The sequence below is a fragment of the Mycteria americana genome, chromosome 1 (assembly GCF_035582795.1).
Source record: "Mycteria americana isolate JAX WOST 10 ecotype Jacksonville Zoo and Gardens chromosome 1, USCA_MyAme_1.0, whole genome shotgun sequence".
Taxonomy (NCBI): Eukaryota; Metazoa; Chordata; class Aves; order Ciconiiformes; family Ciconiidae; genus Mycteria; species Mycteria americana.
In genome coordinates, this window is record NC_134365.1 from 10,434,134 (window position 1) to 10,446,674 (window position 12,541).

The window sequence follows — 12,541 nt, forward strand, 5'->3', positions numbered from 1 at the left end:
CCTCAACCCTCCCTGAACTTTCTCAGTAAATACAGCAGCCTGACAGCCCGGCTTCCCCACTGGGTGGATCCTGCAACTCCAGGAGGGAATGGCACTTCTTGTTTTTAATTAGCAAAGGTGAAAGGTGAATTAAAACTAGCTGTTTGGCAAGTCAGAGCAAGGGGCTGAGTTCTGAAGAGCACCAAGGAGGAGGGTGCTTTCTTCTTTTTTTTTTTTTTTTTTTTTTTTTTTCCCTCCCTCCTTCTCTGAATGAATTGCCTTGCAGGAGGGACTGAAAATACAGCTTCTTCCTGAATCCACTGGCAGAGTTACTAAAGAGAGCTCAAGACACAACACTGCAGAGTAACGCCTTGGAATGTCCTCGCACTTTATAAACAATTGTCCTAGGGAGGGAATATTTTTACATGACATTTGCACAGCTTGACAAATGGCTAGCTGAGGCTGTGTGCTTCTCTGATGAACATTGAATTTCCCATAGAGATACCCCACAAACTGACCAAAGAGAGAGATCTAACTGCACTGGGAAAGTAGAAGTGGAACTTGGAGCCTTAAAAAACCCCCACCAAAACAACAAACAAACAGCAGCAGTTAAGTGAAGAGCGCAAGAATTTGATCTTGGGCAGGATGGCATCTGCCCAGGACCTTTTAATCCTGGCACTATATGGCTTGTTACTAGAGTTACCGACTGGATGTCAAGCAACAGATACGAGGCAGCCAAGGTTACGTCTGTCACATAAAGGTAGGTCAGTGTGTCAGGTTTTTAAAGACTTTATGCTAATGCAAGTTCATTGACTGCACTGAAAGTATTGCATTGGGGTTAAATTATGGTCCTTTGACAGAATAAAATATTCCTGTTCAGAAATCTTGTTAATTGTTTCCTTGTACTAAAATGAGTCCATAATTAAGTTTACTGAATTCAGGAAGATTTAAGGCACTTGCTGATGATTTTAGGCTACTGAAATATTCTTCTACCTGAAAGCATGTTAGATTTGCTTGTCATTCTGTCTTAGCCTCCATGCTGTAAGAAGGATGTCTGGTCTCTAATAAAAGAAATTGAGAAGATAACCTGAAATTATTGCTGAATAAATATACTCTTATGCATCAAGTAACCCTTAAACAATTAAATGTCTGTTTCACTTTTAGAATTCTATCTATCTACAAATATAGCTAAGGCAAAAAGACTGAATTCCTGTGCAACCATATGATTCATTTTCTAAACTAGCAAGTGTCATCACACTATAATTAAAATGACTAACTGCCAATGTAAGTCTGCTTGCAGTTTAACTGAGTAATCCAAAGAAAAAAAGTACTTATATTTTTTTTTAAATAAATTTTCAGTTTACCTGAAGCCTGAACCATTCTTCCTTAGCTCCTTCAGAGTATGTCCTTCTTCAGTTCTGGATTGCATGTGATTTAAACTCTTCCCTATGATTTGGTTTTAATCCTGTGTATATATAAAAATACCTGTGCACAACATGACATTTCAGTTCTCTGCAGCAGTACATACATTTGTAGGTTATGTACTTAGAAACATATGACAGGCAGTTATTGCAGTAGGAGTGAAAAAATGTAAGTGTGCAGGATAAATTGATGACTGACCAATCAGTAATATTTTGATATTATCTCTTATGCAAAGATGAAAAGAAAATGCCTTTTTGCTGACATAGTTGGGAATGAGCAAATGTTAATTTACTCAAGAACATTTCTGTGGTTATGAAAGTGATAACTAAGCTGCATCAGTGTGAAGTGCATTAGAATACCTATTTTAAGTATGGCTAAGATTTAAGAATTAGCATAGGCTACAGCTCCACGTGTAGACAGCTTTAGTCTAAACAAGGTTTAATTGTGTTTTATATAGCAAGCTAAATTACCAATTATAAAGAAAGGAGAAGCTGAATAGGATAATTGGTCTGAATGTCTTGCTAGGAAGCTATAAGAAATGGGATTTGCTTTTATAGGGTAGTGAAACGTGTTTTAAAGAAAGAAAGATTTGTCATGGAAAGCTGTCTTGTAAGTAAACAATTAATTGCTCTCAATGAAATGAATTATATGACCCCTTTTAATATATAAACCACTTTTTTTTTAGCCTATGGTTTCAGAGTACAGTAGGAATGAGTGACAAATGTTGATTATATAATCCTTTCTTATCTCTTACTGTTGAAAGTGTGCATTTGAACATTGATTTATTTCTAGGTGTAATTACTAAGGCTATCATTATTATTGATATTTGTTTGCTTGTGATGGGGTAAGGGAGATGAGGAAAGCACAGTAAATGAGACAAATAGACCTACTGTTATGTTGGTTCAGGACTCTGGCTTAGCTGCCAGTTTTGGCAAGCTCCCTACTATGGTGCTGCAACTATTAACTGCTTCTGTGCTCACTTGTAATTGTTTTTCTGCTGGTTGGAATCAGTGTACATTTCACTGCATACTACTTCCATTTTCAGCAGGGAGCCAGTAATTTAGCCATAACACATCATAACTCTGATATTTTCAAGGAGATTTTAAAACATCCATTTCTCTACAGAGGGCCAAAGCTCCCCTGCCTAATGTCAGTTCACTCGGATCCAATGACACAGAAAGATCTGTCCCAAGTAAATTCTCTACCATGAACACACACATCACCATCTTATATTTCGCCTCGTACAATACCCTGTCACATTTTTCACACTTATGAAATGTGACTGATTTTACAAGCTGTGTTGCAGTCAGTGAGTGCATGACCACATATCCCGAGCCAAAGGTTAGAAATGGCATACCTGCCTGCACCGTGGGAACAGCCATTGCAACTCTCCCAGCCAAAAGAATGTAGCGACCAAGCATGAAGACAACGAGTAAATGTCGTTGCTGCATTCACTAATCAAACAGGAACAGCAGGAGGGTCCCTCATCTTAATTGGTTTGACTCCAGAGAGAGGCTGCTGTGGTACCAGCTAGGCATGGGGTAGTCGTGAAGAGCTGGTCCTGCACCCTCTTCACAAAGCTGTTCCAGCCCGGCCTGTGAGTTGCTGCGTTGGTACAGACAATGAAGTCCATATGTGTAAATTTTCAGTGTGGAGTAGCTGTAAATTCAGTTATAAATTTCACTGCAAAGACCCTGAAACATGAAAGCAAGCATGCCTGCTCACTGCCTCCCTTTGTAACTGTGGATGCTGGTGGTAATTGGGATTCAGGCCATTGCAAGATAGGCTAGTGCTGACTGGTAAGTTACAAGCTTCTATGATGAGTATGATGAGGTTTATAGACATTAATTTTTTTTGTTATAGAAGAAGTATTTACAACTAGTTATTCTTATTTTAAAGAACCAAGAGAAGGCTTCCACAAGTTAGAAAAGGAGACTCTTTCTTTGATTTTTATAAATTCACAATTTCTCTCCCTTTTTTTTTTCTTTAAAAGTGCTGCTTAGTGAAAGAGTAGTGAACTGACAGTGAATGAGAACTTTTTGCTCTCACAGCAAACCAGGCTTCACCTGCAGAGCACACATGCTTCCAAACCCACTGCAACAAGATCAGGTCCTAACCCTTGCGCAGAGGGGTCATCTGATGGATAGGAATACCACAATCCCCTTGCCAATTAAGGGATATATTGTGCAACCCCTGTTTGACTCTATGGTCATTTACTCAGCTTCAGTGGGAGTTAATGAAAGTCCTGCATTCTTGAACTACTGTTAAACCTGTCAAGTTAATGCAAAGTGTAATGGTGAGTTTTGGTAAGGTAGACGATGCTCTTTATTTTCAGTAAACTCAAACATGAGAATTTTGCCATTCCTTTATATGGGATTAGAATTAATCCTATAACCACCTAACAGTCATTTTATGGTTCTAACTTCATTTTTAGTAAGCTGAACTATTTATATCCAGGACTTGAAGGTGTTTTCCTCAAACCGTCACCTTTTGTCTATCAGAAAATTTACACTGCAATTAGTACCACTTGTGGTATTAGTGGTATGGTTGCGCTACAGGTCAGTGTTTGATGATGATGAATGAAGAACTTACTTGCAGTAATAATGTACTCCAATAGCTTCATGTTGATTTGTAGAGATAAAAATGTATTATCGCTTGCTCAATATTACAGAGAAATAAAGTTTCTACGTTATTAAGTTATAGGTTGACAACTACATATAAAAATCATTAGCTCATTTTATGTACAGTACAGGCTCTGCCTAATGAGGTGTTAATGGAAACCAAGCTTCAGCCCCTATTCTTTATAGGCTGCTGGTTAAATTCTTTCCCAGTATCCCACAGTTTGAGTTTTCGCAATGGGAAATATATAATTAAGGTGAAATCAGCACACACTGCATGTTAAAAAGAAACTATTTACATTACAGATTGAAATGGATTGGGTTTCCAGAGGACAGGAGGGATATATTTATATAAGCCTAATAGAGCTACACTAGAAGCGTGTAGGCCTGAAGAGCCCATGAAGGATGTAATTGTATAATTCAAGCATTATGCATGGTTTGCAGTGTATTTCTAGCTGGATGTTTTTCCCCCTAGTTTGTGAACATGGTAAAGAGCAAAGGTAACATAGTATGAAAATGAGATGTTGAGCCCTTACAGCGGTCTGTACAATTTTGTTGTTGCAATGGGATCTGGTATAGTCAGTTATGCGCAGAGATTTGCAGATCTTGAGGGATCTGTTTTCTGTTTCACCCATTTACATTGCTCTTGAGTGACTTGAGGGATTTTGGCATCGCCTGATCTCAGGTTGTGTAGCTATGCACTGGACACTGTTCTTGTCTGGAAAAGGTATGGTTAAGAAGCAGTTGTGCCTGCCTTATCCATCCAAATATCCTCCTTTTACCTTCTGTGGGAACTGCTTGCTACTTTCTGTAGTAAAGTCAAGCTGCAGCAGGCAGAAGGAGCAGACTGAATTTAGAAGGAAATAATCTGGATTGGAAAATTTATTCTCCAAGAATAAATATTTCAAACAATAGCAGCAGACAACTAAGGAAGGGAGAGCTGAAATGTTGCAGAAGAAAAGTGATATTCTCCATGTTCATATACAGATTTTAATATGTAGAATGTGTAATATAAAACATGTAATGTATAAGAACTTAGGTATGTTAGGGATGGCTAATCGTCTTTGAGGGCTGCTGAGGTCTGTTACAAGAGAAAAAATGTTTCATTGCCATTTACAGGAGCCAGACTTTCAGCACACCTACTTTAACTTTCTTGATAATTGTAATTTAGATTTCATTTTAATTAACACTAAGAGTTTCATCATGCTTATCCATGATATGTTACTGTGTCTGTTCTCTAGCTAGGTGGCAGCAAAATTTACTCAGGGACTAATGACTAAATTGAATAACAAAAATGTAGGGAATTTTTAGACAGGCATTTGTGAATTCTGAAGTAGGTAAATATATTTAATGCAAGTACAGTATTTTCAATTAGTAATCACCTGGCCACATAAATCATGGTTAATTAATGACTAGCCACATAACCCATAACTGAATCATGACTGATTCAATTTCATCCACGAAAATGTTTTCTGTTTTTAACAGCTTTCATTGTAACAGAATTTTGATTTCGAATGACTAGGAAAGACTGGTTTTCCTACCAAGGTAAATTCAAATTTGAGAAAGATGTTAATTCTTGCTAGATATAAATCATCTTGAATTTGTACCAGAATAAGGATTTAGCTTGTGGTCTATGCTTACATATAGTCCAGAGAAGTTGGTATAAAAAAAAGATAGATGATTATGTGTATGTATATACACAAATATATATATGTATCTATAAAATATGTGTGCATATATATAACAGATTGAAGTTTGGATTTTTTTTACAGTGAATTAAAGAGCAGTACAATTCCGAGGGTTTAGGAACTAAAGACCTATATTATCCTGTATTATGGCTCCAGGTCTAAATGTGTTTGGGTATAAGGGCTGATAACCAGAATTATGAGTGTTTGGAAAAACCATGTGACAAGAAGTCTCTTCTTTCTTACCCAAATTCTCGAGGCCACATAGATGTCAATGTCAGCTTAGAAATGTCTTAGGGGAAGATACATAAATATCTCTGGGCCACCTGTGGGTAGAGAGGAGAGCTTTTGCATCCCTTCTCCCACTGGACAGACAACTGATTCTTTACCAACAATTAGGACAAGCTTTAGGTTTATTATTCATCCATATCACAAGAGGTGACTAGCAGCAAGTTCAGGAGTGTTTTCAAATAATCCTAGAGGGACTTGCTCACCAAGACAGGAATTTTTTGGCAGAGAATCCATACTAGTTCCTTTCATAACTGCATTTTGTTGACAAAGGCTTCTCTAAGTATTGCTGTAACAGAACTCTGAAGCGATAAGCACCACCACCGGGGATGCAAGCAGCAGACTGTTTGCTGCTTAACATCAATCACTTCCCTGCTTTTGCTTTAAAGAACTAAGTACCATCTGAAGGTGCAAGAGCAGAATATCCTGCATGCTGCTGCTTCTATGCAGCTACCTCCCTGCTTTCAAAGTGATAACACCATCTGCTCTTTTAAACTCTTCATCAGATATTGTACTCATCATTCTTTCACTGAAAGTAAGTGTTATATTTTACTTAAATGAAAACAGGATTAATGCTGTTTGTATGATTTACAGGATGCTGTGCAAGGGTGAGCATCTGTTTCAGGCCTTTTGAGAAACTTTCGGTCAATAAATATTCTAAAAGTGTGCAATGGGAATAGTAAATATTATTAAAACTGCCGCCCTGGTTTTCCTCATGTAGCCAGGCAAATATGATAAAGTTATAGCATGCGGCCAGCATTAATTAGAAAAATCTTAATTTTTTAAAGAAATTCATAGCCTGCAGGGATAAAGATAATAATCTTTGTTTTACAGAAAAAAGCCCTCTTAACTTGAGTATACTATTTAAAATGTTTTGTGTTGGTTAGTTAATGTTTGGCATTTAAATAATCAGTTAAGGATTCATGATTAAACATGAAAGAAAATGTTTAAGGAGAAAAAGAATGAAAATATTGCGTTATAAAAAATCTGTAGTGTAGTTTAGTTATGATTCCAAACTCCTGTAAAGAAAGGATATAAATAACTTTGAAGATGCAATTTTTGAAAAGCTTTTAAAATAAACTCCATCTTTAAATTGATGCAAAACTTAAATTGTCATCACCAATATTCAGTGTGAGGAACTGAATGAGTTTACTACATACATAAATCAAATAAAACCATAATGATTCTCTCAGAGCGTAGTTTCAAAAACAAATGTTACCAACCTATTGTTTCCCTACTTTTTTCGTCTCACATTGACAAATTCCTTCTTCCCTTGATCTTGGTTCTTCTAATCATCCTCAAGGCTACAAATTCTTATTTTGGAAGAGAGATTTCACCTCAGTAAAGAATTCAATTGAAAGCTGACTTCACTGTGTTTCTTCTCTAACCATATTCTGTTAGTTTTGATGAAGCTATAAACTGATATGCTTTCAGTCATGCTGCATCCCTTTGGCAAACTGTTTTATAGCAGACTTATTTTTTTTCCCTTTCAAAACAATGTAAAGCAGAAATGTATTGTGTATTCAGTTTTTTCTTACCCTGTGATAATTTTCATGCCTTTAAAAATCACCTAAGCAAAAGTGTTTTGAGATAATTTTGTTTGTTTGTTTTTAAGAAACAATATTACAAACAGAGGAAGGGTTTCTCTGGTTTTTCTCAGGGTTTCTCTGTGACATTTCTTGATGTTAGACCTTTTCAGAGGATTTGTAAATTACAGCACATTGCAATCAGGCATCTGGATACACTCTTTAGCTGCACTGCCTTAGGTGAATATATAATCTTAGTGATGAATCTTTGTTTCTCTTTTAGTCTACTTTCATTCTTATTTTACCTGTAATTTGCAGGACCTCCGGAATATAATGGCATGTCAAAGGTTCCTTTTACAGTTTCTGTGCAAGTATGTACAGGAGGTCTGTAACCACAAAGATGTCAACAAAGTGATGCCTGCCAAACATCTTGGCCCTGGCATGACACACAGACACTGTGTGTAGCCAATAGCTGCAAAACTTGGATCACTCATGTAGCTGAAAAATAGCTTTTGATGGAATAAAAGTTGAATCTCATCTTTAAATTACTTTTTATTAGTCTCAGGTGAAAGCAGATAATTGGTGGTTGTTTATGTCATGTCTTGCTACCCTGTCTCAATGTAGTACTTGGTATGCTTTATTACCTCTTCTGTCAATCAAAATCTGCTCAACTCTTATTAAAAGTCAACAAGAGTCTTCCAGTTACATGTAATGACCTAAGATTTGTCCTTGAATGCAGTGCAATGTTTCAGGCTGAAACTTCATTTGCCTGGTGGAAGTGCCATCCATTTACCTTGTACACGTCACAGCACAAAATCAATGAAGTTTACCAGGAAACAGCAATATCCTCTGCCGTGTTGTCTCTTTGCCTTCCATGGAGAAACTTGGTGCCACTTTCTCTAACTAACTCACCTGCCTGTTACTGGTTGACTCCTGGTATTTAGATTTCCAGTATCAGGGAATGGATTAAAACCTGATTTTTCCCAATGCTTCTGCAGGTTAAAAAGTCAACACAAAGGCAAGCCTGTAATGGCAAAGACTAATTTGCCATAGACATGCAACATTTAGCTTCTAAAATTGTATTACCGTTCTTAGTTGAATTTGCTTGATTTGAGATTTCATATCAGAAACCTAGTTGTGCAGGATATCTTTCCAGTCAAGGAAGGTTGTATGACAGACATGAGATTTTTTGTGCTTTGTGTGATCTATTACAATATAGTTCAAAGGATCCCTATGGATATTATATGTCAAAATACAGAAGAAATAAAAGGCCAAAAATTTTATTCATGAAAAAGAAAAACCCACAACAAACTCAACCAAACAAAGCCTGTTAGCCAAAATCAGAAGAAAGAAAAAAAATATCACCGATGACTTCTCATATCCCTTTGGCCTGAGCAGAAGATTTTCATTATTTATAAGAATTTGATGATAGGCAATATATAGTCCTCTTCAGACTGTGATTTGGCAGCAGCAGCTAAGAAAAAAAAAGATGTTTATGATCCTTGTGAAATCACGTTGCTAACATTTCTACTTCATCAGTACTGAAGAATTTCAGGTTTTAGGAAATTCGCTCTTTCAGTGCATCATGTGAAGTTTATCCTATGTTTCTCTTTCTTTAAATCCCCCAAAATATATTTACATACAAATTTAAAAGGTTCTCGACTGGATCGCTCTAGTATGATGATGTGGTTTTTTTTTTCCCAAACTATTTGCAAAATAATTCTCTAAACCAAGGAACCAGTGCTTGGAAGACAGGCATCCAGTGAAAGAAGACTTCACTCCTCTTAACATCCTTAATGTATCTGTTCTCTATTCCTTCTGTGTTTATTTTTATCTAAAGGATTCCTGACTTCATACTGTGAAGCAATTGAAGCTTCTGTGGGGAGTCAAACAATGGGCTTTTTACTGTTGCTAAGTTTGCTTTATAGGCTTTTCCTTACAACACATTTGTTTAATAGGCCTAGTAAATTGGTGAATGCAGCTGTAAATATATCTTTTATTTGTTGATGTGCAATAAACATCACAGGGATGTTGGCCTTTTCTTATTCTGATCTTCCTGACACTGGTGAAAGGAAATTGTACAAAATGAATGAAAATTGCCTTAAACTGATTGCAGAAAACAACAGTCCCCAAATACCTAAGGGTCAGTACCTTGTTTCTCTTTTAACAGATGGTTTCTCCCAGCAGTGTTACTAAAACTTAATAATAGTAAAATAATAGGTTGCTTGATGTGAGGGAATTATTCCAGATAGTACTATTCACTGGGGTCATCACTGAAGGTCATTTTTCAGCCAGAAAGTTAAAGGTTAGAAAGTGTTGCTCAATTCTATGAGCTCCTGAAACTCTTTATTTATCATTAAGCCAAGTGCTTTCCTGTGGGTGTGTGGTAAAAGCCAAGAGTAAAGGAAAATAAACCCATTCCTTTATGTATTAAATATTTCATCTCAGTTGATTGAGAATGGTATGATGCAAAGATTGAAAATATGTGTTTTCTGGGAGCCCAGAAAGACGTGAGCTGTCCTAGAGATCTTGTTCTTATTAATGTTGTTGCTGAAAAAATGTCTTGATTTATGTGCCTGTGTTTACATGCAGTAAGTCATTATTTTCTCTTCTCTGCTTATCTTAGGCATGACCATGTCTTTCTGCATATTTTCAGGTTACACAAGCATCTGGGATAGTAGTCATTTCTAAACACACTATTGAGGAGGTGTTAAAGTATTCAGCAGGTTGAGCATTTATTATAGCTCAGAACCAGGCTGCAAACAGTCCCAAGCTCTTTATTGATTCCATAGTATGCCTTGTTGAGTGACTGCAGCTTCTGTGAGTCAACACTCAAACACTGCAATGAGTTATTTCATTTCTAAAATACTTGAATTCTTGTAAATACAATGCTTCACATTTAGAAGATAAAATAAACAGTTACAGTAAAAAGTGGTTCTCCAACAACAGCTTTGAATGCACCACACTGTCCTTAAATTCTACTGCTAAATATATGAAAACTTTAACACAAAAATAGAACAGAGGCCTTATTTCACTGTTACTAATGACAATAGCAAACCTCCTACAAACTTCTGTGACTAAGGAGTTGACAGGATATTCCTTGTTCCTGACTTTACTTTCTAAAAGAGATGATCCATTTGGTTGTTGCACTTAGCCTGGAAGTATATTTCTGTCTCTCCTGAGTATAAAAGGAGAATAATGGTCAGCTTAAACCAGAGGCCTAGCTTACACTTAGATAAAAGTAGGTGAGATGGATTTGGGATGAATGTCTGATGAAAGGTCTAGTATGTTACCCATCCAAGGATAAAACCCTTTAACTGAGAATGGCTTACTGCAGAGTTTACAAGCTGCAGCAGTATTGCCTTGATAAACTAGAAGTGAAGATATTATTACTAAGTAAGTAGTGAGTCTTTGATCTAATAATCGTCTGGAAGATGAGGACAAAGTTGTAGTCACTTGAGCAGTGACCTGAGCAATGTAAGTGGCTACCGTAGCTGCTGGACACGGCCATCTCTGGACCACAGTAATGACTCAGATGTATTCTACATCTGCTTCAGTGCACAATATGCTGACTTTGTTTAAGCACAATATGCTGATTTAGGTTAAGCATGATATGCTGACTTAGGTTAAGCAGCTTTCAGAACAGTTTAAACTGAACTGATGCACTATCATATTGAAATAGGTGAGCCTCTCACAGCTGCCTGCCAGGGCTCAGCTACTCTCTGGCCAAGAAGCAGTAATAAACAGAGGTTATATACAAGCTGTTTAAGTTATTTCCCCTGCACACAAAGCGGCCTTATAGACCACATCCTCAAACTTTGATTCTATAAATACTTGATCATGTGTGTACCTTTAATCAGACAAATGACTCCGTTGATTAAAAGTTAAGTTGGAGTTTGTTTGCAAGATCAAAGTCTAAGGCACAGATTCTTTGTGGCCATCCCTGTAGTGTGATTGATTAAAACCAATAATGACAAAAGTTGTTCTATTTTGCCCATACCCCAGGCATTACAAAGCAACATGGAACTCTGACAGTTTTGATTTATGTGTATAATTTCACTTTCCATTTTATTCTTTGGTTAAAACACTTATGAAAAGGCTTGAGGCTTACAACTTGCCATGCTCTTTTGTCATAAGGAAAATAGTATTTTCAGAAAATGTTTCTTTGAGGATTTTGGAGAGCACTGTAATATGTGTGGGTACTTGTCATTTGGAATTGTGAAATAGATGTTACAAGTGCTATATGTGGTCTCTGTAATTTTCTTGACACATAACAACCCCTTACTTTGTTAGAAAACACAACAAATTACTTCATAATATCAGGTTAATGGATTGGATTTTTTTTGTGGTTTCACATTTACTGCTTTAATGTGTAATAGCACTAAAACCCTTGAGCTGTTAAATTAGATCTCTGGGCTGTTGAAAACTCCTTGTACTCTTAATTTAAAAGTAAAACAAAACAAAAAACTTACAGCATGGAGATTTGAAAATAGTAATAACTGATGTTTATACATTCTTGTGAAACAGCTCCTGAAGTGTGCTGTGAATTTGATAGCAGCATAGAAATGTTCTACCTTGGGATTGTTGAAAGGTAACAGACATATTGACACGTACTGATATCTGACACTATTGCCTGGGAGTGTTGCAGGACCCATGGGAAATATCTGAGAATTAGAGTTGTCATGTCTTAACATGTTTTATATTTTAAATGGTGTAAACTATAAATTAACACAAAGAAAGTAGATTTCTAATCTATGACGAAAAGGTGCTTCAGAGTTTTTCTGAATTAATCATACACTATATCCATGACTGTAGTCCTGCTACAACCTTGTTGGCGTGGTTTGGCTTCTGTGTTTAACTGTTCACAACAGGATGATAAGTTTCTACAGATGTGGATTTCTGTGCAAACTCTGTCTCAGTGGTTTTGCTTTTTAAGTGTTTGGTCCTTTGGTCTGTAAAGTCTGCTCTTGCCAGACATTGTAATTCTATGGCAGAGGTTAGCTATTACTGCATCCACCTGAGT

The 12,541-nt window shown here is 36.6% G+C and overlaps 1 protein-coding gene across 1 annotated transcript in view; it reads left to right on the top strand.

Annotated features, from left to right (window-relative positions):
• The first annotated feature begins 613 nt into the window (after nt 1-613).
• SEMA3E (semaphorin 3E) overlaps nt 614-12,541 on the top strand; it is a 145,625-nt gene continuing 133,697 nt past the window's right edge. Inside the window, exon 1 of the mRNA XM_075491521.1 lies at nt 614-739. Coding sequence (XP_075347636.1) covers nt 625-739 — 115 coding nt within the window. The 5' untranslated portion in view covers nt 614-624. The remainder of the gene's footprint in view (nt 740-12,541) is intronic.